Genomic DNA, 25,244 nt, shown 5'->3' with positions numbered 1-25,244 from the left:
GATAGTGGCATAAACAGTAGATAAGACAATAGAGCTATCGGAAAGAGCTAAGGTGGTGAAGAAAGTACCTAACTATGTAAGAAGGTACCCTGGGGAAAAGGCGGTCTAGAATGCCCCCGGTCGATCCTTCCTGCAAATTCCCACTTTTTGTACTTTCCCAGCACGGAGGGAGGGATGAACGGTGAATCTGAGGAAGGCACGTCGGCACCGGGTCGTCGCTCCCTTGACTGACGGCAGGCACTGGGGAAATTGCGCCATCACGTGGGGCAAATTGCTAGACTACCCTTTTCGGCCAGTGAAAGATCTGATTGCCATTAGGTAATTCTCTACCGCCTTCCCTTTTCACCCATTCGCCTCCCCCGTTCCCCCCGTTCTGCTGCTGCGGCGCAAATGGTGTGATTGCAGTCTGCACTCTTCCATGTCGCATCTGTCACTTCCACCTCGATGTCGCAATCTCGCTGAGCCGCCCTTCTTGATTCTTTAAATCCGTCTATCGCCTCTCTTTTCCTGACACTTATCCCATCACTACACATCTACACCAACATCTCCGACTACTTTCATATCTGCCAGGGTACTCGTCAATCTACTTCTCCCGCTTCACTACACTCCTCCCTCCTCGACAATTGACTACCTTGTGGACGCTGGCAATCGCTTTTGAACGCCACCGAAACTCCTATTTCCGATCTTGATATCCGACTTCTCCTCGATCTATAACCCATTGTAATCTCCGCGACCTACATCCAGTTCCCCAAAGTCTTATCACCGTCTTTGTCTCAACCTTCCGTGGCCAGCTGAAACTGCCGCTTGGCAATACCTTCGGGTCAAGAACACGCCTGGTCGGCACAAAGCCAAATCGACACTTGCCATGGAACAAAAAAACCAAGCTTCACATCCCCCAAAGGATTTCGTTGAAGCGACTACTGAAGTGGGGACTCCTGTCACCAACGCCGAGGCAAACCGCACCACCCCTCACGATACCAAGGAGACCACCACCACTTCGGAAACTCTTACACAGCTAGCAAAGCAAAACGTCGCTCCCTTTCTCGCAAAATATCACCCACGCCAATATGCCCCTTTTCGATCTGAGGACGGCACTCCTTCCATTCCCCGTGCTGTGAACGCTGGCTACTGCTATCGTCACCAGCCAGATTCAAAATGCAGTCGCCAGGCAGATGAGAAATCCATGCGTCAGCTTCAGCAGGTATGTTCACCCGCTCCTTTTGATATAAACCCACTTGCTAATACAGCCAGGAACTGGAGACCCTCCCTCAGGATGATCAACAGGGAATCGCCCATGTCTGGTCGCTGTTTTCTGCGGCCCCGGCAAAGCAGCGCAAACTGATGCTCCAGGGCGTCTTGGCACAGTGCTGCTTCCCTCAATTATCCTTCATCTCTGCCAGCGTCCGCGAATTGATCCGAATCGATTACTTGACAGCTCTCCCCGCTGAGCTTTCCTTCAAAATTCTGCGTTATCTCGACACCGCCTCTCTCTGCCGCGCTGCCCAAGTATCTCCCCGATGGAGAGCATTGGCTGACGATGACGTTGTCTGGCATCGCATGTGCGAACAGCATATCCGACGGAAGTGCAACAAGTGTGGATGGGGCTTGCCTCTTTTGGACCGGAAGCGCCTGCGTGAATCCAAGCGCGAGATCGAACTTCGAGCGACCAACTGGGGAAATGAAACTCAGAATCAAGGATTGAATCCACCCGCGGACGGTGCCCCGAACGGAACTTGTTCAGTGGTCACATTGCCGAAGGACAATAAACGCAAGATTGAAGATGAACACAGCTGTCATCAGATCAAGAGGCACTGTGTGTCACCTGCCTACAAGCCCGTTGCCGATGATGACTACTACAAGACTCGCTATCGCCCATGGAAGGATGTTTATCGTGATCGCTTCGAGGTTGGTCTGAACTGGAAGCATCGACGTTGTTCGGTGAAGGTCCTCCGCGGTCACACTGATAGTGTCATGTGCCTCCAATTCGAGGATAATATTCTCATGACCGGCTCCTACGATGCGACGGTTAAGATCTGGGATATGGAGACTGGCCAAGAGCTACGCACACTCAGAGGCCACACCGCTGGAGTGCGCTGTCTCCAATTCGACGATACCAAGTTGATCACTGGCAGTCTCGATCGAAGCATCCGAGTTTGGAATTGGCGCACTGGAGAATGTCTCTCCAAGTACAATGGACACGCTGAGGCAGTCATCGCTTTGCACTTCGATTCCACCCTTCTTGCCTCTGCCTCGGTCGATAGAACCGTGAAGATCTGGAACTTCAAAGACAAATCGACCTTCATCCTTCCTCACCCTGAGGGCGTCAACGCTGTCAAGATTGACACCTCTTCCCGGACTGTCTTGACTGCCTGTGATGATGGTGCCGCTCGCCTGTGGGATCTTGACACCAAGACCTGCATTCGTGTTTTTAACAACCATATCGGTGCAGTGCAGCAAGTCATCCCTCTACCACGCGAGATTGAACTGGAGCACCTCGGAGACTGTGAAAACGACCATGTCAGCACGGCTTCCAACAACGGTGACGCTCCTGTGAACATTCTCTCGCCTATCCTAGAAGCTAGGTCCCTTCACGGCCAACCTTCTTCATTCGGTTCATCCTTCGACCAAGATGAAGACCGCAAGGAGCCACCCCGCTACATCATCACGAGCGGTGTCGACGCAACGATCCGCCTTTGGGAAACCAACACCGGTAGATGTCTACGCACATTCTTCGGTCACCTGGAAGGCATATGGGCCTTGTCTGCCGATACCTTGCGCATCGCCTCCGGCGGCATGGACCGCATGGTGAAGATCTGGGACCCGCGCATTCCCACCTGCCAAGAGACCTACGAAGGCCACTCCGCAGCGGTCAACTGCATTGGCCTGAGTGACAGTCGCTTCATCACCGGCGGCGACGATTACCACGTCCGCATCCATGACTTCCGCGCATAATTCCCACTACACCCTATCGCGCAATATTCCTACCCTTCCGCTTACTACATTCCTCTCTGTCCTTCCGCCATCCGGGGCAGCTTGCATTTCTATTTGAAAAATTTCCATACTTTGGCACATTATGATCACTGATGGTCGGATACCCTGGGCGCTCTCTTCGAATCGATTTCGCTGTACAATTTCAAACATGGAGGTTCGGGGCTTTTTTTTTTTCCTGTTGGATTATTGTTGCATTTAAGGCGCGAGATTACTTCCTCATCACCGATACTTTTTTCACTTCTTTGGGCTTGGAAATTATGATATTTAATCAAATGATTTCTTCTTACCCTGTTTTCTTCTTCCTCTCTTCCTTGCGAACCGTAGCCTTGTTTGGTTAGAATGTAGGCTTGCAAGAGTTCAAGTCTACATTCGATTCACAGTTGTTGCACTTCTTTTCGCCTCTTTTTTGTTTACTCATCAATCCTCCCAAGGACGCCCTCGCGACGTGCCGACCGTAGCCTTTCTCGTACTAATTAAACGGCACAGGAATGACCGGTAGGTGGCAACATCACTAATGACAGCTTGCAGGCCTATTTGGGGCTAGAGCGGCATATTTCGGTTCGACCACTGCATAAACCACGAGTACCCACCGCTCGTGACCTCGAAATAGGAACTATTTAGCTATCTCCCATGGCAAAGGCATGATACTGATTTAAATACAAGATAGTACTTTGCTTTACCCCGTATTATAAGTATTGTTTCTTAATACTCACGAAAGGCAAAAAGAAGTGACATGAGTTCAAATGAATAATATTTAGCACGGCTCTCGGCGCCAGATTCGTTGAGTTTCGTCTCAATATCAATTCAATATGCAACTTGAAGAAGGCAGACCTTGACCTCTACCAATTTCATAAAACCATGATGTATGACTCTAATAACAATCTGATGATCAACAGCCGAACCAAACTAACTGATGATAGAACCAACAATGGAGTTTTCTTTCAACTCAGTTTACCTCCTACTAGTAGCTGTTCCAGTGAGCACATCCCCTCTGGCAGCTTGGCATCTTAAAACAAACACAGGAATAGACATCCATGGGACCGGCACTCAGGCCTATAAAACACTTTACATTCCCCGAGGGGCCAAAATCGACTGGACTGGAACAAAAGGCAGTCAAGTTCTCACGGTATTCTCTGTGTACACCCAGCAAGGAAAGTGCTCCGGATCTTCCAGAACTGTCGCAGGCGAGGGAGAGATCAACGCCTCGAGTAACATCTATGAATATGAAGTAAATGCCTGAGAGTGCGCTTTATGCGTTCCTGGGCGAGTTGCCGCGAGGTATGGACAGGACTCTTATTGAATTATTTTGCGGCTCACAAAAGTTGGATCCACGCCCTTGCTCAAGTCGGCGTCTAATAATTGACGAAGAATGGTATTTCTTTTGGAAGGAATTTGGGGCTTGATTTATTCTTGGGTGATAGGCAAGCTGATGATCATCAGACGAAGCCTGTCACACCTCGGAAATGATTTAGCTATCTTCCAACCTTCCTTCCAAGGTTCGAATATATCATTGTGAAGGATGTGTATGTAAATGTGCAATATGAACAGGGCGGCTGGAGTCTTGAAGATCTGTCCTCGCGTGTTCCTGTGTGCTGTTCCACTCACTCGTGATGAAATAACTAGTCTGAACAACTTGGCCTTTTTTTGATTTCATTGTTTTAGTATTAGAATTGCCCATCGGGGTTCGCCTGGAGATCCAATCTAACTTCAAACTGGCATAGAACTAAGATTTCAAATTGATCATCACGATTGAAACGGGGCCGGGGCCGGAGCCTTCAAGTTTGAACAGCTTAATGATCAACTTGAAGATCACCACTCACGTCATAGCAATTATAACTTGAATATATAGCCTGCTTGTTAAGATCCTCTTACCTTTCCACGGAGCCCTGGAATTCTTTATAATCCGAAGATAGAGTTTAAGCCGCCAGTTTGTAGATTATTTCCTCTTTGGTCCACCATTCTCGTATTGCCTGGTGCTAAGATGCGAGCTTCGCCTCAAAATCATATTCTATTCGTTGCCTGGCTCAACTGTCAGTCAAACTCGAAGGTTAATCTTGGATTTTTGCATTCAAAGGATTGCAGCGAGGGAGGGGGAGCCAGGGGTTCAAATGGTGACCATATTCCCAGGCGGGCCCTCGGTGCTGGAGCGTTCTTGCGATACAACGAGCACTCAAAACCCAGAAAGACAGACACGAGCTGATAACACTGCAAGATGTCGAGCATCTTTCTTTCCATCTTTCTAATAGTCGCGAGGGCCAATTTATCATCGCAAGAGGAAATTGTGCCACGCACCGTCTCCCCGCCTACAACGGCCGATTCCGATTTAAGTCCCAAGCCGACGACATTCAACCTTTCGAAAAGAGCCGATCATATTCCGCCAAATTTCTGCGGCTGGTTTTCAGGATCAGGATATGGTATGTACGTCTCCAAGTTCATATTGCGGCCCCAGATTCAAGCGCTTCTCGATGCGAGACTAATATTCGCATAACCTTCCAGACAACAGATGGACGTATGACGATCCCTCGGTAACATGTTTCTGGAACAGCGACGCCAAATTCGTGGGTGATCCGACTCAGCCGCAGACAGCTTGTATAGGGAGCGCGGAGTTGAGTACCTGGTCATGCAGCGGCTCCGGCTGCTCTACGAGTGTCGCGAAATGGTATATTGGCGCGCGCACATCGCCGGTCCTCCATAATGACAATTCTAACATCACCTCTGTATTATCCAGCACCGGTACCAAACCATATTGCATGACCTTCTCCTACGGGCTAGACTACCTGTCATTCGTATGTTCGGAAGAGGAGGGTATCGATTATCAAATGGAGCCATACTGGAGCGGATTTACCAGCCCGATTGCATTTCCCGTTTACACTGGCGCAAAGGGCATCTCAACAGGGACGCAATATCCGGCTGGATACTCAACACCATTGTTGGACTCTGGTTCGAGCTCTAGTACCAATACGGAATCCAACTCAGTCTCCTACATCACGGCAGTCAGCTCGGGGACGCCGTCTAAATCAAATCCATCCCAGCATCGTGGGAGCTCCGCACCCATTGGCCCTATTGTTGGAGGTGTTATCGGGGGTCTGGTATTTATTAGTTTGATTGTAGGACTCATTGTCTATTTTGCCGTGATTCGTCGAAGAAGGGAAAGGAGAGCGGGATTGGGACTGGGTCAGGGACAGGGACAGCCTCAACAACCGCCGCCTGGATTCCCCCCTGGTTCTCAAACCTATCACTCACAATACCAGTATCCGCAAAGCCAGCCCATGGCTCCGCTTTATACAGCGAAAGAAGGAGCCCCGCAAAATCCTCAGACACAACAGCCCTTGCGGCATGAGGTTGAAACACAATATAATAAGCCCGAGCTGGATGTCTCTAGCCAGCAGCCTGGGAAGGTTTATCCGAGTCAACACGCTGAGCTACCTGGCGCTGGGTTACCGGGTATACAGTCTATTCAACCGGAATATGTATCTGGGGCACATCGGCCTTCTTAAGCCCTGGAGCTGCCCGCCCGGGTGAGATTGATTCTTGGGGTGGTTTTAGGGTTGAAAGATAGGCAGGGTACCGGGACGGTGTTGATCGAATGGGCACAATAGAGAAATAGGCGATAATCCACCTATGTGTAGTTAATTATTGAAGCGAGAATCTTACTTGCGATTATAAGATACGGAAGGAGGGGACAACTTGAATGAAAGTAATGACTCATTGAGAAATCGAGAGGAGAACAGGGGCTGTCGACCCTGTGCTTCGACTCGAAGAACGGAGACGATGAATATGATCCCGATATTTCTTGCAAACTCCGAGAAAAAGTAAATGGACGCCAAATGTGACCTATGTGATATCTCATGTTGGAGCAGCCCGGAATACTCCGAATATACACACCGCGACAGGGATGTATGTATGAGTCGGAGACATGTTGTACCCGTTCGGACACGTCGAGCAACCTTCCAAGGTTTACCGCACGTGTATAGGGTAGCACAGCGTCTGCTTGCTTATGGCTTAGTGTTTTTCGAAATAAAAGAATCAGAGTGGGTTTGGCATTTCAGCCCAGGCGTTTCAGCTACCATCTGGTTGGAATGAATGTAAGGCGTAGTATGTAGCAAGATGTGGTTTCGTATTCATGGAATGGTTGATGAAGACTTCAAAATCATTTTCCGAACCGTAAAACTTCAAGATACTGTGATGTTGCCATGCGAACTGGATTTGCAATCGATATTACTACCGATATCTCCGCCCTCCGCTATCATCTTCTCGGTGCGCTGATCATCGCAGGATGAAACATAACCGTGCGCTAGTTATAGCCTTTTCCGACTCCTGGGGATTACATGGGATAGGTGATCGGCACTGCAACCAACGGGGTGGTCTAGGCAGACGTGTTTGACACTACATTCGCCAAAATGATTGTCCCAATGGACGGCTCCCGCGGGCCGTTGTTGGGCGGAGCATCTAGATCGGGATCTATGGGTTACCAATCTCCACCATTATTCCCCACGATTAACCCAGATCAAGAACCACGATTTATGGGACATCGATGTTATGTTTTAATCATTCATCATTCATCTTCATCATTCATTCAGATATCCCCCCCTAATCGCCAAGACTCGGGTTTCCCCCGGAGCAAGACACAGCCACGTCGAAAGGCCAGATCCACGGCGGAGGCCGCTTGGCGCCCAAGACCCGCCGAAACCTTACCCAGCTTCTTGTCACCTCCGCGTCGATCATCCTAGCTGAATTCTTGGCTAGAACCCATGAGGAATGGCTGCTAGCCCAAATATACGGCGGTTGTGTCGAATGAAAATTGGGCCCAGTGTTCAGAGAGGCGTTTTGCTTGGCACCCCCGATGATCTGCACCAGCGTGATGCCGTCAGCCTCCTCCCTTGACCTCTCAGCATCCGACGATAAGTCAACCGCCGATTGCGGATGTTCGCCAAGGTTGCCAAGTTCAATATTGCACGAACCAAGGCAATCAGCACTCATTGGGCCGGAATCAGCAATGATGATGCCGTATTTCTTGATGCAACTGCAGCATAGATTTGTCTCGCCAGTCCGGAGACTTACATGACAACCACATGGGCGTTAGCCCAACGATCTGCCACAGCCAATAGAGCAAGTCGAATTTTTGTCTTTATGTCGGAATCATATCGGCATCAGAAAGATCCATGCTTGAATTGCGCTTTGATATTACCCGATTTTATGCCTTCCTGCCGCGTGGCGCCCCCTGCGTCCTTCCGAGACGTCCAAGCCAAAACATGAATATGGCATCAGCGTTGATACCAAGGAAAGCCGGTGGAGAATGCCCGAGATACCAAGACTCCGACGAAAACTGTCCGCTCATGGATCCCTGCTAGGCGTCATCGCTCACCATTTGCCCCTCGCGGACCATATCCGGAGATCGATTCTAAAAGAGGGACGACGTCGTCTCAGGCCCAGCCCATCATCTTCCTTGGTCTCGCGCTTGCATTCGTGCCAGGTACACTTTCTATAATCGCCTTGCCACAAATGAATTCCTCCTCGCGATCTCTCTCTTCTGCCACTACCGAAGAGGGCAATTATACCAAAAATACTCATGGAGATGACGTGCAAAGGGGTCAGACTGTCTCTGTTGAAAATGGCATCGATGTACCATATCTCGGAACCGCGGTCTCTGATCCAGGGAATGACTATAACTCTTCAAGTTCCCCGTCTAAGCTATCTCAATACCTTTTCACGGAACTGAATCCAAGACGTGCCGATATCATCTTGATAATCTGCGGGTTCGTCGGTGGCCTAGTCGATGGCCTGTCATTTAACGCATGGGGGAGTTTCTCAAGTATGCAGACAGGTATGTTCTATTGCAATCTAACTATACTCTAAACATGAAATTCTCACTATTCTTTTCTCTGACCTGAAACAGGCAATACTGTGTTCATCGCCCTAGGTGCCTCGGGGCAACCAGCATACCCAGCGTATCTGTGGGCAAAGTCCCTCATCGCCCTGACTGTTTTTCTACTCGGCAACCTTTTCTTCATCCATATTTCTCGTGCCCTGACTCCGCTTCGACGATCAACACTCATCCTGTCTTTCGGCCTGCAGACTTCTTGTCTCATCGTTGCCGCCGCCGTTGTCCAGGCCGGCATCGTCAGCCCCAAACCAGAAGACCCCCGCGCCCCGATCCAATGGATGCAAATCCTTCCAATCACCCTGCTTGCCTTCCAAGCCGCTGGTCAGATAGTCTCATCCCGACTGCTGGCTTTCGATGAGATTCCTACAGTGGTCCTCACCACCCTTCTGTGTGACCTGCTCGTCGACACAAAGCTGTATACACGCCCTTGGTCGGCTAACCCGAAAAGAAATCGAAGGATCGCGGCGTTCCTAGCTCTCTTCATCGGTGCCATGACCTCCGGCGGTCTCTCGAAAACTACTTCTATGGCAAGTAGCTTGTGGTTGGCGGTTGGGCTTAAAGGAGCCATTACCTTGTCCTGGTTTGTTTGGAAAGATACTTCCGACTCAAAGACGCCGAAGCAAGACAGTCCTGTCTAGTTCCGGCTTGAAGAGTCTTCGGTAACTCCTTGATTTGATTTAGGCTTCCTACTTTATTTGTGCTCATGTCTCTTTTGATGTCGCGATCTAGCGCTTGATGTTCACGTTCACCCTAATGCTATGCCTGCAAGATCATTAGATTAATTTTCCTTTTTGTCTGGCAAGCAATACAATATCAGACGTTGGTCATATTTCAACTTACAATGTCGCTGCATCATCACCCTTGGGGCCGCCGATACCGACAGTAGAATCCATAGCAGGTTTCCAAATGGCAGTCCGCTGCCACCTACATTTGGCCCGGATCGGATAGGTCTAAAATCCATATCCCGGGTGGGTTTGGGAGACTCCCCATGGAAGCCTAAACTGAATGACAATGGCTGTTGGCTCGAATCCAGCCCCGGTCTACGCAATACAAACCAAAAGAGTTGATCATGTTGAGAGATTCTATGAAAACAAAACCAACGGGATGACAGTTCCTGGCTCGGGACCAACAATATCAAAATTTCTGAGACTGGCCGCTGTGCCCTCTCAACTAAAATTCTCTTTGAGACTGGCTGCTGTGCCCTCTCGATCTAAAATATTGAATTGAGCCAGTCAACCCGCGCAAAGATGTGACTGGCCACACACAATACCTCTTTTCTTTTCCCTCCTCTTCCTGACATAGCCCGCCCCCAATTTTCTAGAAGGTGATTGAAGAAAGTGAATGCGTGATCAAATAGGTACATCCTTGATTCATTTACTATTCAGTTTTGTATGTAAAATCCCTCTTGCAATCTCAGTATCTTCGTGGTGATCTAGTCTTCCTTCAACTTGAACCGTCAGTCCCCATCGTCAGCCACGAAGGCCAGCAACTAGCCCTACACGTCTGAATTGCTGAAAAATGCGAAAACGAAAAGGCCTCAGTCGGTTTTTTGATTGACCTGCCATTGCTTGTTTCATTTAGAAACCCCAAGTGGTCGACTCATTCTTCTCTCTAGTGGTTAGTGCTAGGCATTGTCGTCAATTATGGTTTAACCCCTTGAGCTTGTGCGGACAAAGTCAGGATAGTGTATATGGCGACTATAAATCTGTATCTACAACTAGAGACTATATCCATATCTTATAATATACCCATGTCGTCATAGAACTTTGAAAGTGGGATTCCAAGTCAAGATCTTGCGTGCGCAAGGGGGAATGGGCAGGGAAGGGAGGCTGGCTAGCTGGTGCAGTGACCCCGATAGTCATTACGGTCGTCGGGAATGTCCTCGCAACATTATTCAAGCAGTTGAGTGATATACAGATTCTCAATTCATTCAAACCTCTAATTCTATCTGGCTGGCGTATGACCATTTCTGGCCAACAAACCTACCCGTCCAACATGGGGCCAATCGGCGAGGTCAGCAACACAGAAACACAACTGACGAGTATTTTGGCCGAGGATGGGGGGGTTTCCAAATGATCGTATCTTTTCAACTTTTCTGTCGCGTTGTAATAATGCCGGCTCTCGCATTGCATTTCACGAACCCGATAACGGTGTCAGCGCTTCCTTCGATCAATTCATGACAGACATCATCCACCAGCGACACTACTTGCGAAAGCATTTTCTACCTCACCTGGACGAAAACGGGATTTTGAAAGAGGCATTCCCTATATGTGTCCATTCCACAGCCAATTATGAATTCTCGATTGCGGCTATGGGGATCCTGGCATTGGGGGGGACTAGTTGTGCCACTTCGTGAGTATCATTTCTGCCATCCGCTTCACATCATAGGACATGTCTAATAGTTCGGATAAGCAATGGATTCAAGCGCTGCATTTGTTACGAATACTCTACGCCAAGCTCCCATAAAACTACTCCTGGCCAGCCAGCGGTACGTTCTCGAAGCGACAAAGATTCAACACTCTGCGAGCACCGAGTCCCTCCCCGCCATCACAGTGCTTCCAATCGAGAGACTTCACGACATACCCGCAAATATTTGGACTATACTCGACTCTAGAATACACACAGAATTCTCGATTTCCGAATCACGCCCCGGTATCACAATGTTCACATCTGGTTCAACCGGCGCCCCGAAAGGCGTTATCCACAGCCGAGCCTGGTTCCCCAGACTACCCCAAGCTCTAGCCGATGAAGCAGTTCTGGTACATCGCCCTCCCAGCTGGCTGGGCGGCTGTCTATTCCTATTCACGGCAATCATGACCGCGTCTCGTGCGGAAATCGTAGATCCTGGGGCTAGTCTGCGGTACACGTGGGAGCGAATTCGAAGAGATGGCATCACATACATCAATTCGGGTTGTGGGTGGTGGGAACAAATGGTGAGATTCTACAAGGCTGAGCTTCAAAGTCATCCACAGAAGGAAGAATACCTTGCTGGTATGCGTGGTGTGCGCTCGGCATTTACTGGGTCTAGCGTAGCTGTGCCGTCGCTTTTGCAGTTCCTCTCCGGGGAGTTCAAGCTGCGGCTACAGATGACTTATGGGACGACGGAGGTTGGGAGAATACTTCTAGGTGTTCCTTTGCATGAATTGAAACGAAGTGATGTAAGTCCAAAAGACATATACGGACTCTGGAATCTTCTGTGAACTCATCAGAACTTTCACAGAGATGCCTTGGGAGACCACTTTGGCTCGATATGCCCGTAAAACTTTCGGATGGTGACAAGGGCGAACTTCTTGTTGGTGGCACGAGGACTTTTCTGGGGTGAGATTTGAAGCACAATATGATATAGATAATGGATGATGCTGACGATGAAAGGTACATGAACGGCGAGCCCTCAACAGAGGGTCTATTAGACGAAGATGGATATTTTCGAACCGGAGATATTGCCCATCGACAGGATGATTGTTATATTTTTGACGGGCGTGCCTCTATTGACTGTACCTTTCATCCTTGTCCCAGTCTCAAGATCACTTACTAACTTTTCATAGTCATCAAAAATGCAGGCGAAAAGGTTCCAGTCATTGAGCTTGAGCAAGTGATTCGAGGATTGGATTATGTCGCGGAAGCATACGTGGTTCCCGTGAAGGACCATAAGATTGGCAGCAGAGTGGGTGTTCTTCTGAAATCAAAGGGGAAATCGGTTACTCTGAAAAGCCTACGTGCCGACCTTGAATCGCAAGTCGGTAGCTACATGCTGCCTAATGCGTTCTGCTTGATGGCTGAGAATGAGCGGGTACCAAAGACGCCAACGGATAAGGTATCTAAAAGTGAACTCGTGAAAGTTTTCTTCGTCGACTGTGTCGAGAACGAATTACATGACCGCGTTGAAATTTCGGATGTTGAAATATGATGATAACTTATAGATCTGCGGTAGAAGAGCAAACCTTTTTGCGCCCTCGAGCTAAATTCTAAGTAGTAGTTTTTGGGTCTCAAAGCCCAGCTTTCATCAACCGCCTTAGTATCCCCGAACTGGTAAAGCTGGAATAGTATGAATTTGAAGCACATGACCAAGTGCCAGTGGATATAACTCAACAATTACAGATGATGCATGATTAGTAGTGATGAGCCTTGGAAGGGCGGAGGTGTCCCATTTGCACCGGAATATATGTCCTCTCTACCCACGTGTCCTTGTCTCCAAGACCTATATATGCCCAGGTGATGAACTCGAAGCTACTAGTACTAGTGCTTCTCACATCATGAATTCTTTTCGCATTTTTCTCACTTTAGTAACCGCCAGGGCAGTCACTTTCGGTGTAATAGTAGCCGCCGTCGAGGTAGTCGGTGTCATAGTCGTCAGTGTCGTAGTTTTCATCCGAGTCATCCGAGTCAGTATCGTAGTCATCAATATAGAAGCCTTCAGTATAGTAGTTATCTGGTATAATATCGTTGGCCACAACAACATCATGACTGGCCCTTAGCATCCTATACTGCACCTCGAAATCAACACACTCCTCGGATATTGCTTTGTAAGTTTCATCGGCAAAGGTATACCGCTTTTTGCTATTCTTCATGCTGTGGTACAGACTTTCAGACACGTTGATCATGAGCCAGTTTGCCACTTTCATGCTGATAAGCCTCCATCTTGCTGCGCCTTCGTCGGTTGGAATAGGGCGCGGTATGTTGTAACTGATAATAGACAGGATCCCCCTTTCCTCCAGAATCGCCTCAATATGTGATTGCCACACGTCAAATGTCTTGATAGTCAGTATCCGACTCCTTTCCATATTTGGAAGCTCTAATGTATCATTTGGAAGGTTCGTGGCTTGGGTTTTCATTTCTGCTACGGTATGCTCTGCCCAGATGCCTCGAGCCATATCAGGCCTGTGTTGTCGATTTTGCTTGTCATCGTGTAAGCTGTGGTCCAAACTGGTCTTGAGAAATTAATAGACTGTCGACTTTTGGTTGTTTCGGTAGTTCTTGATGAATTTAGAAAGTCAGTGGCTTTTTGAAAATGAGCAAAAATAGGCGCCTAGACTGGAGATGCGGATGGATGAAAACGTGATGGACGAAGAAGAGAGAGAGTGAAGATACCTAGGCACAAAAGACACGAGAATCCGGATGATTAATAGTATGTCGGTTCCCATGCCGAGGCTGCTCAAGAAAAGGTTTAGCCACAACTTTGGAAGGCGCGATCTCCCGCCGAGCCCAAACCAGCCACAGCGCTTCAGCGACTAAGCCCGATTAGTCCACTCTAGATCGGACGTCCTTTCTCTAAATTGGATGGATTTATTCCAAGGCAGGAGCCGACACTGACATGCACTCGTCATATGAATCTATAAGTAGTAGCCTTTTTCCCACCTGAATTCCCCTCTTCCATCACTCTCGACTTATATCGCGCTCCAAGTGGTTCTATAGAAACTATCTCTCCATAACAGTATCTATCAAAATGGGCTTTGTATTCGATCACTCGAGCCCCCACCCAGGCAGGATGGGTGAAATCTACGAAGATGAGGACTACATTCCAATGTCCCGTATGTACCCAGCATGCTATCAGATACCCTTGCTGAAGCTCCACACCAAAACTAACAAGTAGCAGCAATCCCGCCTGACCCTACCGATGGGATTCGGACTATTGACATTAGCCACCTGGGGCCTCTTCTCATTGCGGAGCGGAACCCCATTCGTCTCCCAGAAGTTTGTGAGCTTTTTGCCTTTCACATTACCCTTGCGAAGGATGTACTGACTATTGGTAGTGGCGAGCTGGAGACGAAAGCTCCTGCGGCCGTTTAATCGGAAGCGTGTCGATAAGGGGAAGCAGCCGATGGGATCGGCTGAGGAGCTAGAGACTTCGGAAGAGGAGCCGGAAACTCCGGTTGAGGGATCAGAGGGATCGGGTCAAGAATCGGGCAGCCCTGGTGATTCGAGAAAAGGGTCCTTCTCGTCTCTGTCCTTGTCTGCCGGGAATAGATTGAAGACTGTGACCAAGCCATTCCGTCGTTAGAAGATGCTTGAGTGTGGTGAAAGAAGTTTAAGCTATTTTTCCCAGCGTTGCTTTATTATATAGTACCTAGTTACTATGGTATTTGGCTTTCTCCTGCCTTTGCTCTCTCTCTGATACCTAGGTACTACTAGAGTGGTAAATGGTCACGGGCCTGGTGAAATGCTTTGTGATAAAGAGCTGAATATTAGCTTAGGGTGGAGATATTCCAGTATTCTAGCTCTGTTTATGAAGAGACTTGTCTCTGCTTGAATGATATTTTATCAAATTCAAAAATTCATTGGCCTTAGCCTCTCTACATGCTGGTCAACTTGGTCGGAGCATAAAAGATGACTGACGTAATGATATATGTGATATACACCGAACAGTAAACAAAACAAGAAGGAACCTTCATATCGTTCAACAGATTAGAGCTTTTCACAGTAAATCACCAATGTGGCCACTGTCAATTAGATCAATTTCCGGTGAGATAAATGGCATTAAGCCGCAAGGGTCAAGTCTCATAAAATCTGAGCCCGCGCACGCGCTTCCACATCCTTCCACTCACGAATCAAAACTTCTCTTCCCCAAAATCACTCCAGAAATTGGCTCAAACCACCTATAATCACGCTGAATTTAAGAATATTTCGAATAAAAGGGCAATCATCTATGGCCTGATCTTATCCTTTGCTCTACATCACAAACCAAATTTCTCCTCGACATCATCCGGACATCGGTTCATTTCATCTACAATCGCACCGAAATTGGAAGCACCCTGAAGAAGAAGACGAAAGTCTGTGACCTGGTCTTGTCCTCCTTCCTACCATTCTTATCTTCTTCAACCTCTACACTTTGGTGCGTCCTCCCATCTATACTCCAACTCGACGATGAGGACTAGTATTTTCCAGCTCTTATCACCGAAACACTGATCCCACACTCACAATGGGACCGAAACGCCCAACAGCACAGCCTTACAGCAGAGAAAGATTCGAGTCAGCTAAGAAAACCTTTTTACGCCGCAAGAGGAATACAGCACTTCGCATGGATGACCCTGGCCACTCCATCGGCCCATACATACTGAGAAGCCGCAGAAAGATGACACCTCTGAGACTTGAAGCTATCTGTATTGATCACGACAACGATGGAGACTATGATCCATCCCCTCGACGGCCTCGCAAGCGCAAAAGCAGTGGCAAACACAGCCAGTCACGCAAGAAGCGAACAAAGACCCCTCAATCCAGTGTCATCTCTGGGGTCATCTCTGGGGTCAATGAGCATGAGGAGATTGACGCGAATACCCCAATTGCGAGTTATAAAGCAAAATTTACTTGTATTGATCCAGGTGAGGACATTGTGCGACAGCTTGTCCTCAGCCTAACGGGGTTCAATATGCCCAGTCCATCTGAGGTCGAAGAGAATACAGTGAGCACTGAACTCTCTTTCAGTACTTTGAGCTGTTTCCCCGAAACTCAACAATCTAAAGAAGTCGTGCCCGATTTTCCTCCCCCAGCTGCGACTTAGCAGTCGCCTGACTGCCGTTGTTATTCTACGCTTGATCGATACCCCCTCAAGATACTCTGGAAGGACAGCCTCTTAGTAACAACAAACCAAAAGAAGAGAAGATTGAACGAATGAGACAGAGATGAAAGAAAATCCAGAGAATTGTTCCCTTTTGGGCGTTTTTGATGTTTGCCAATGCTTTTCGTGGTGTTCGAATTGATCACCAGACTGTTATATGGCACCCACCCAATTTTCATACTTCGGTACCATGAATCCAGGTCTATTGAGATATTGGGACCATTTCCCCTCAATTTGACCAGGAAATGCTAAGTTATGTTTGCTTGGTGAACATAGTATCTCACTATTCATCCCGATCCATGCCAATCCACCTCCATTGGTGATTTCTTGGTTTGAGGTATGCTTTCCCCACGCAATGGCACTTCACTAACTCCCCCAGCAAAACCAGACAGTTGACTGATCTCACCACACTCAATCTCAGTTCTGAACCAATCATTCCATTTGCTACCTCCGAATCATTCTCACGTGTGCATACAATCTCTGGGTGTTCATATCTGCAAGAAGAATGAACAGGGCTTAAAACGGGCGATCGCCAGAAACAAAAAGAAAAAAAGAAAACGAGAAAAAAAAAGCCGAATCGGGAGGCATTTTCTGCCAAAAAAAAATCACCAAAAGTTGTCTTGCAACCTCAACTTCAAACTTCAACTTCAAACCTTCAACCCACTCCTCCCCCCGTTCTAACATTCTCGCGGAAGCCCGGCCGTGAGAATATTGAAAGTCATTCATTCTTTCCCTCAGTGCCCCGAGCTGCCGCCGACGTGCGCAGCTCCTCGCCACGACGTCTCCGACAAAGCGTCGCAAGGTCTCCCCGAGCAGTCCAGGAGAGACACAACGTCACGCCGAAGCTCAAGCTCCCTCTGATTCTACGGCGCCTTCAGTCCCCTCATTGCCTCCTCGGCGCACTCCCTCATCTAATAGTGCGACCTCCTCACCCGAACCACAACCGCCTCGCTACGTGCCCGCCCACCTGCAGTCACACGTCCCCGGCACTCGATCCCACAACGGCGCCCGTTCACCCACCCCCGCGACCGCCACCGCTGGCCTCACTTTAACCAGTGAACGCGAACGTGAATCTGATCCCTCCGACATGCGAACCGGCGACACTGACACTGACGCTCGATCTTCTTCCCCTGGTGTCAAGCGCCCTGCCTCTGAAGTTGCCGACTCCGATCCCGATCCCGAAGGAGGGGTGAGCACCATGGGTACCAATAGAGATGGCCGGCCTTCAGTCGATGAGCAGATTGCCGAGGTCCAGGCGACTATGATGTCCCCGCTGAAGGACCGTCAAAAGGGTTATGTGGTATCGATGAACTGGCTGAAGACCATTCTCGCGCGAAGCTCCTCCCACCCCGAACAAGCCGGCAGCGAATCGCAAGACAACGAACTCGGTCCTGTTGACAACTCCGACCTCGTGCTCGACGTTGGTCCGGCAAATGAGAAGTTTAGGGACGAGAAAAGCGAACCATTCACACCTTTGCGCCCGGGATTGAAACAAGGCGAAGACTTCGAGGTCGTTCCGCAGGAAGGATGGGATAAGATCAAGAGCTGGTATGGCCTCGCCGACCAGTCGCCGGTCATCGTACGCTACGCACACAACGTCAACCAGCGTCATGAGGATGAGAAGATCGAATACGAACTCAACCCCCAGATCTACACCATCTACAAGCTTGCCGTTTCCTCCAACATTACTACAAAAATCCTGAAAGAAAAGTCCCGCAAGCCCAGCAAGGTCTTGGCGCACGCCAATAAAAACTTCCAGAAATGGCTGAAGGAGGCTAAGAAGGAGACTGGAATTGACAAATCAACCAAGGTCCGCGTATGGAAAATTGCCGGCAGCATTCCCAGTGCCAGCGCATCCGCCGTGACGACCCCCGCCGTGTCCCGCACCGTCTCCCCCGCGCCCCCGTCGGGTCTACTCGCCACCAGCAAACACCTTAACGTCGACCCTAGCGCCTTTCTCGCCTTAGCTGAAGGAACCGAGCGCGAGCTTCTCGATGAGCAGATCAAGGATCAGACTGACAACCCCAAGTACAATGGCACCATGAACTTACGCATGGCTGGTCTCGTTGGCACGGATGTCATTATTCTCGAGGAGCAGGTTGGTAAAAATGGGAAATGGGCATCCGAGGTGCTGGAGAAGAAGCTCAAGGCCAATGGATTGAGCGTGGAGAAACCCAAGAAAGAGCTGAGCGCACTCATTGCCAAATCACCCTTGAGCAGTGGCAGGTCTACCCCAGCCCAAGAGACAAAACCTGAGCGCGGTCGTCCCCGAGGACCCCCTATGGGAAAAACGGGTCTTGACAACCTCGGTAACACCTGCTACATGAATGCAGCTACGCAGTGTCTTCGAAATGTCGAGGAACTGACCTACTACTTCCTGAGTATGTTCCATCCTTTGACCCTGTAGCCCAATACATGAATGCTAATGACGCTTCAAGGCGGCAAGCACAAGTCTGAGTTGAACTTTGATAACCCTCTGGGTTTCCGTGGAGCGCTTGCCAGTGCTTACGGAGCTTTGCTGGGTCAAATCCATCGCCAGCCCCCGCCCCCATTTGTGGACCCTAGGAAGTTTCGCAATGTGATTAAGCGGACCCATCCGTTCATGGACAGCTATGAGCAACAGGACAGCCAAGAGTATTTGATGGCTCTGATGGATGGTGTGGCAGAGGACCTCAACCGCATTGTTAAGAAACCTGCTGTTGAGAAGCCCGATTCCACAGATGAAATGGTAACCAACCGTGAGGCGTTGGAGAAGTTTGCTGCTACATCTTGGGAGTTGTATAAAGTTCGCAACGATTCCGTCATGACGGACCTGTTTGCCGGCATGTACAAGTCAACCTTGCATTGTCCCAACTGTGAGAAGGTCAGCATCAGCTTCGACCCATTCATCAACCTCACTTTGCCGATTCCCAATCGACAAGTCATCTACCGGGAGGTCATTGTGCAGAAGATCGGACAGGCCCCTGTAAAGGTTATCGTTGAAGTCGACGCGTCTCAGTCCCTGCTTGCTTTCAAGAAAGAAGTCGCCAAGCGCTCTGGAATCAGCCACAACCGACTCATTGGCGGCGAGGTTTACAACGGCACTTTCTACCAATATCTCAACGAGGCCAGCCGGACGTTCCGCGAGGTCAACCTTAAGGCTGAGGATGACGTCCTCTTTATGGAAGTGGATGGCGCCGTTCAAGATCGCATCTTGATTCCAGTCTTCAACCGTTACCGCTCCGGTACCAACAACAACACTGGCAAACCCAGTTTCAGGCCATTCGCGTTGCCATTCATGATCTCTCTCACCCAGGAAGAAACACGTGACGCCGAAGCTATCTACAATAAGGTCCTGAAGCAGGTTGCCGCGCTGACAACTCGTGATATCTTGAATGAGAAGCAGCCTGAGACGGAAAAGGCCGCACAGGATGCCAGCGATGATAATGACGATGAAGCCGCCTCGCACCCGTTGGCTGGTAAGATCTCTCAAAGTCTGTTGCGTCTCTTTGATATGAAGGTCCTCGAAGGCCAGGCCTACGGCAGGTCGCTTCCTTTAGGTCGTAACCTGGACAACAGCCGTGATTATTTCCTGCTCACTTCCCGCCTCCCTGCACCGACCCCAGAAAAGGAAGCCGAGAACAACTCTGAAGGCTCAACCGATGGCAACAGTGATGCTAGCGGCGAAGCCGAAGCGCCCCAGAGCCCAGCCAGTGAAGTTGCAGATGACTGGTTCCTCATCCAGTCATCGGATGCTCTGCTACTGGACTGGAATGATGACGCGAAGGATGCCCTTTTCGGTGGAAAGGATTATGACGAGGAGGACGTGCGAGGTAAGGCGACCTACCAGAAGCCGGAACTTCTCAGCGACCCCGAGATCTTGAAGCGCAAGTCGGAGTGGGATACCCGGCGAACCAAGGGCGTCTCCCTTGACGAGTGTCTGGATGAGTTTGGCAAGGAAGAGATTCTGGAAGAGCAGGAGTCATGGTTCTGCCCTCGCTGCAAGACGCATACGCGGGCCAAGAAGAAGTTCGATCTTTGGTCAACCCCCGATGTGTTGGTTATTCACCTCAAGCGTTTCTGTATCATCAACCGTTTCCGTCGCATGAAGCTGGATACCCTTGTCGATTTCCCTCTCGAGGAATTGGATCTGTCACGGTATATTACTGGTCCCGATGATGGCAAGGCTATGAAGTATGACCTCATTGGTGTCGACAACCACTCTGGCAGCATGAATGGCGGTCACTACACTGCCTACTGTAAAAACTTCGAGGATGGTCGTTGGTACGACTTCAACGGTATGTATACCCCAGTACCTGCGTTTGGTTTTCGTCCCACTTACTAAAACAACTTTCCCCAGATTCCTCTGTTTACGACATAGATAACAACAAGGCTCGAGTCGTGTCTTCTCGCGCATACCTCCTCTTCTACCGTCGCCGCTCTTCAGAGCCCCTCGGTGGCCCTGTTATTCGAGAAATCGTGCAGAACTACAAGAATCCCCCACCCGAGAGCGAAAATGAGTCCAATCACGCGGCCGACGAGGGTCAGCGCCTTGGCTCTCCCATCCAAAATGGCCTCTCCAGGGACGTCCACATGTCGAGCTCGGACGAAAGCGACCAAGAGACAAGCCATATGAGTCTTCTTAACGAAGGTCCTTCCTGGTCCTTTGGCGCTATGGATGTCCCCTCTCGCCGCTTTGATGATGAAAATAATGAAAAGGCCAACAATGGCGACGATGACCTGTTTGAAGATGACGATAGCAATGTTGCTGTTGGAGACGGTAACTCAGAGGCTGGAGACCGTATGGAGGACCTTCGCTCTGGTGTCACTTCTGATCACGACATTTCCTTCGAGGATGTTCCCCCTCTGCAGGATGATGGATCGGAGGATGAGCTGCCTGTCAAGGAGCTCCACGTCGATGAGATCGATAAGATGGATATCTGAACAACCTTACAGTCGTCCCATCGATCTGTACCTCCACCCTTCTTGCCTAGTCTTAGATGAATACCTCATCTCATCCATCACACCTTTCTTCACATGCACATGAAAAAAATCAGTTTTTGATTTACCCGGCGCATTTGGCGTTATTAATGGAAATACAAAAAAGGGGGCTGGTGACGAACGAAACACACCATACATTATGGAAAAGCCTCCCCTCGTGTGGGTGTTTGACTTCTTTCTCACCTGATCATTTTGAGGTTGTTGTAATTTTTCTTACCTTGCCTTGCCTTGCCCTAGGGTTCTGTCTTTACTCACATCCTGTTCCCCATCTTTCTGTAAGATGTCAGATGGCAATTGCGGATTCCTTGATATGCGTGATGACTCTTTTTCCTTGTGTCTTTCTTTCTCTCTATGTACTACCTTATGCCCTCTCCCTTTGCATGGCCGGGTTTCTCATCCTCTTCCATCTCATTTTTTTGCATCGACGGTCACCGCGGAGAATCCGCATTGCATATGGAGAGAAGCGAGATTTGCATAGATTGGCGAGAGCTGCTAGAATTACACTACCTCTGCTTGCCTGAGTATGTCATGCCATTCCTCACGGAATTACTAGAGTTGTCTACTAGTAATGTGCCCTAGAATCACCTGAAGGTGTCTTGCCTTCACTGCCAGTTTCCTCTTCCGTTCGACCACCCCTATATCCCACCTTCTGCTTGATTCACTCGCATTTCCCATTTCCTTCCTTCTTTCCGGTTTGAATTTACCTGGTTCTATTCTAGTCCTCTTCTGAAGTCATTCAAGTGCGAGTTCTTTCCCACCATGTTCAGAACGTTCACCCTCACTCATGGCTTCAACTACTCATCAAGTTGACCAATCCACCTCCCAACCCTCATCACCTCTCGACCCAAACGATCCTCTCGGTCTTCTAACAGAAGAATTCACCGATGAACCAGTCAACTACCCGCCTCTCTTCGGCTCCCATCCTGTAATGCCATCACGACACTCGACCCAGACCCACACTCACAGTCGTGGAGTAACAAGCGATAGCGAAATCAGCCACCTCGACCTCAGCCTTTCATCTGAAGCCTCACAAGCAAGCCCATCACACTCCCAAGCCGAATCATCGCGTCCTCGCGTCCTCGGCGGCACTCGCCGTGGACATGAAGGAAACACTCGACCCCGAAATCGACCCTCGCCAGGCCTGCATATCGACATACCCCCTCGACCCCAACCACTTCGCGCCGAAGACCTGCAATCAGAAGTAGTCACTTCAGACAGTACAACTTATCAAAATGGCCACTCGCATCTACTAGCGAATCGAGCCCGCCGCCACAACGAAATGATCGAAACAGCCGGCGCAACCGCGATCCTAGACCCGTTGAGAGACACCATACCTGCCGAGCTTCGAGAAGTCGTCTACGACGCTCCGGAGGAAACAACGGGGGTGGAACATAGAACCAGCCAACAACAACCAACCTCCTACAGAAGCGAACCCTCCTCCTACCAAGCCAGCGAGCAACATCGACCCCATTCCCAACGAAGCAGCAGCGAACAATCCAGCATCCGCTCAAGACATCCTCTCGCCGACGACCTGTACAACGTCGCCTACGGCTACGGATTCGAGGGCCAAAGGAATACTAACGAATCCACCTCCCGCCGGACGGAACCGACAACGACATTCTTCGAAGACACGCTCTTCGCACTCCGCTCCTCGAGCCCGGTCTACTCGCGCGAACCTTCGATTCTCGCCACCCGTCCTGATATTCATAATTCCATGGCGCCGTTTCAGGGCGTCGATCCGGACTTTGCGCAGTATCAGGCGGTGGAGTTGGCGAGGTATGCTGGGCAGACGCAGACTGAGTCTAGTCCGGCTTTGTCGGAGCTTAGTTCGGTTATTTCGTTTGATTCTAGGGATTATGAGGTATAGTGAGAGAGGAGGAAATCTGGATTTGGGGGGGGGGGGGGAAGGATGGGGTCTCGAATTGAGTAGCTAGTTTATTCCATTGAAACCTTTGGGTCGTGGCCACATTGAGAAGAGGAATTGCTCTTATCTTCATCATCTCTTTGAGATATATACTATCGAGAGAAAGAAATGCGAGATGCTACTAAATATTGATGACAGGCTTACAGGAAGTTGATTCTAGCCTAAAAGAAGAAGCTTAACCTAGGTCCCAACCATGAAAAAGAGGAAGACACTGCAGTAAATAACTTGAAAGAACCTCCCCCCCCCCCGCGTCTTCACCTCGATTTCCTTCTCCTTGCTCCTCTCTCCAAAATCTCAACTTCAACCTCAAATCATCAGCCATGGCTTATTCCTTGTTTTCATGCAGTATTAAATTTTGATTTCTTTGTTCTAAATGGATGCAATTTCCCCTTGGCTCTGGGTCACATATCTGAACCTGACACCCTTTCGGCTGCACTACTAGTATGTTCTCGCGGCATAAGCGTGGGTTTGTATCCGCAATAAAGAATATATTTGAAACAGTCATGACTTTGCTAATGTGTTAACAATCCTGCCAATTTCAGGCCCGCAGTGAAGAGGAGGTTCGAGCGGAACTTGTTGTTTGCACTGTCTGCTAGGAAAGAAGGCCCAGTTTGATCTTCACCTAAACACCAACAAAGCAACAAACACACTCCTACAGGATGAATCTTCCAGTCTTTCTGTGAAAATTTCGACGTGCTTCGATATCGTTACCAGATCTCCCCATCCGCGCAAGACAGTCATCCTGCAATCTAGGTTACTGGTATCACACGTTTGGTCTCTTGATCCCCGGTTAGCATACCCAATCTTGGAAGCTTTCGGGTCGGTATGGTGGCGCAGGACGTTCTCTGTGAGGCACAGAATGGCTGGAACCTATGGGGTTATGGGGTTATGGGGGAAAGAAAAAGCTCTTATAGCTCTCCTGGAGAAACTCAGGGTCGATCAAGATCCATCTTCGCACTTAAATTCTTCCTCTTTCTTCCCCGGGCCTGTATCCCTACCCTGGGCCCTATCGGGGCCGTTTGCATCTTGTTTCGAATCACCTAGCCCTTTCCGATCATGAGTAAGTTGCCTTTCAGAGCCTCATGTGGTTGTCTTGTTCGCGCACGTATGCTGATATCCCTTTACAGCTAAACCCATCCACCAAGCGTGGTCGTCCGAATGACTCCCCGAAAGTCGTGATCCCGGCCGATAGAATCGGCCATAGACAGGGCTCGGAAAAATCTGACTAGCTTCGTCGATGATGATATGGCTAGGTTGGATCAGTTAATTGAGGAGCCCTTGAATCCCCCCAAAGTCGTGATCCGCGGTCATCTTACCAAGCAAAAGCAACACCGTCGCCCTCGTACGGAGGAAGGGTTGTATCAATGTCTTTCAGGGGATTAGGGTTTCTTGCATCAACTGATCAAATCTAGCCATATCGTCATCGACAAAGCTAACCAGATTTCCGAGCCCTGTCTATGGCCGATCTCAGCGTTCAACATATACGCTAACAACCTGGACTTAACTCACGGCAGATACGAGTGGCTTCAAGTTCTCAACTGGGTTCTTGGATAGCAACTTGCTAGTTCGCTGCTGGTATGATGAATTGTGAGCTCAAAGGCAAAGGCCTATTCCGATTCCTATGTATGGCACCAAGCTCACTCCGCTCTATATATGGCAGTATGTAACCATATGTACAAAACAAAACAACCTTCTATACCCAGTAGCGCCGCGAGAAGAATAAACAAGAGCCGGGTCAGCGACGTATTAGACCCGGCAGGAACAAGGCGAAAAAAAAATGACCCTCTAAACGCCCCCATAATGCAAATAATGGATAAGTATTTTGAGAGGGATCGAGGTCGAGTTGGTTGATCCGATCCGGGCCCGCGCGTTCGATTATGTGGGCGCTTTTATAGGTAAGAGCGACAAGACGA

At 49.3% G+C, this 25,244-nt stretch overlaps 9 protein-coding genes across 9 annotated transcripts; 8 read left to right on the top strand and 1 right to left on the bottom strand.

Moving 5' to 3' along the window:
* Window positions 1–865: 865 nt before the first annotated feature.
* On the top strand, window positions 866–2,952 carry N7533_008099 (F-box/WD repeat-containing protein; the record flags this gene model as incomplete). Its single annotated transcript, XM_057104749.1, has 2 exons — window positions 866–1,201; window positions 1,252–2,952. The coding sequence occupies 2 exons, from the start codon at window positions 866–868 to the stop codon at window positions 2,950–2,952; spliced, it is 2,037 nt and encodes a 678-aa protein (XP_056959706.1).
* A 1,558-nt stretch (window positions 2,953–4,510) lies between these two features.
* Window positions 4,511–6,488, top strand: N7533_008098 (uncharacterized protein; the record flags this gene model as incomplete). The annotated part of the gene is made up of 2 exons (XM_057104748.1): window positions 4,511–4,514; window positions 5,488–6,488. The coding sequence occupies 2 exons, from the start codon at window positions 4,511–4,513 to the stop codon at window positions 6,486–6,488; spliced, it is 1,005 nt and encodes a 334-aa protein (XP_056959705.1).
* A 2,005-nt stretch (window positions 6,489–8,493) lies between these two features.
* On the top strand, window positions 8,494–9,513 carry N7533_008097 (YoaK family protein; the record flags this gene model as incomplete). Its single annotated transcript, XM_057104747.1, has 2 exons — window positions 8,494–8,815; window positions 8,888–9,513. 2 exons carry the CDS (start codon window positions 8,494–8,496, stop codon window positions 9,511–9,513), a joined length of 948 nt encoding a protein of 315 aa, XP_056959704.1.
* A 1,776-nt stretch (window positions 9,514–11,289) lies between these two features.
* Window positions 11,290–12,782, top strand: N7533_008096 (class I adenylate-forming enzyme family protein; the record flags this gene model as incomplete). The annotated part of the gene is made up of 4 exons (XM_057104746.1): window positions 11,290–12,033; window positions 12,096–12,193; window positions 12,248–12,369; window positions 12,421–12,782. The coding sequence occupies 4 exons, from the start codon at window positions 11,290–11,292 to the stop codon at window positions 12,780–12,782; spliced, it is 1,326 nt and encodes a 441-aa protein (XP_056959703.1).
* Window positions 12,783–13,155: 373 nt separating this feature from the next.
* N7533_008095 (uncharacterized protein) lies at window positions 13,156–13,746 on the bottom strand (the record flags this gene model as incomplete). The annotated part of the gene is made up of 1 exon (XM_057104745.1): window positions 13,156–13,746. The coding sequence occupies one exon, from the start codon at window positions 13,744–13,746 to the stop codon at window positions 13,156–13,158; it is 591 nt and encodes a 196-aa protein (XP_056959702.1).
* Window positions 13,747–14,318: 572 nt separating this feature from the next.
* N7533_008094 (uncharacterized protein) lies at window positions 14,319–14,873 on the top strand (the record flags this gene model as incomplete). The annotated part of the gene is made up of 3 exons (XM_057104744.1): window positions 14,319–14,403; window positions 14,466–14,570; window positions 14,626–14,873. 3 exons carry the CDS (start codon window positions 14,319–14,321, stop codon window positions 14,871–14,873), a joined length of 438 nt encoding a protein of 145 aa, XP_056959701.1.
* Window positions 14,874–15,791: 918 nt separating this feature from the next.
* On the top strand, window positions 15,792–16,370 carry N7533_008093 (uncharacterized protein; the record flags this gene model as incomplete). Its single annotated transcript, XM_057104743.1, has 1 exon — window positions 15,792–16,370. The coding sequence occupies one exon, from the start codon at window positions 15,792–15,794 to the stop codon at window positions 16,368–16,370; it is 579 nt and encodes a 192-aa protein (XP_056959700.1).
* Window positions 16,371–16,726: 356 nt separating this feature from the next.
* N7533_008092 (putative ubiquitin-specific protease UBP12) lies at window positions 16,727–21,350 on the top strand (the record flags this gene model as incomplete). The annotated part of the gene is made up of 4 exons (XM_057104742.1): window positions 16,727–16,746; window positions 17,166–18,808; window positions 18,866–20,704; window positions 20,767–21,350. 4 exons carry the CDS (start codon window positions 16,727–16,729, stop codon window positions 21,348–21,350), a joined length of 4,086 nt encoding a protein of 1,361 aa, XP_056959699.1.
* An 841-nt stretch (window positions 21,351–22,191) lies between these two features.
* On the top strand, window positions 22,192–23,274 carry N7533_008091 (uncharacterized protein; the record flags this gene model as incomplete). The annotated part of the gene is made up of 1 exon (XM_057104741.1): window positions 22,192–23,274. The coding sequence occupies one exon, from the start codon at window positions 22,192–22,194 to the stop codon at window positions 23,272–23,274; it is 1,083 nt and encodes a 360-aa protein (XP_056959698.1).
* Window positions 23,275–25,244: the final 1,970 nt, after the last annotated feature.

The sequence above is a fragment of the Penicillium manginii genome, assembly GCF_028828005.1.
Source record: "Penicillium manginii strain IBT 31320 chromosome Unknown utg000005l:1.0-5665137.0:1.0-5668048.0, whole genome shotgun sequence".
NCBI classification, from domain to species: domain Eukaryota; kingdom Fungi; phylum Ascomycota; class Eurotiomycetes; order Eurotiales; family Aspergillaceae; genus Penicillium; species Penicillium manginii.
Note: the sequence above shows the minus strand (reverse complement) of the source record. Positions and strands in the feature narration are given on the sequence as shown.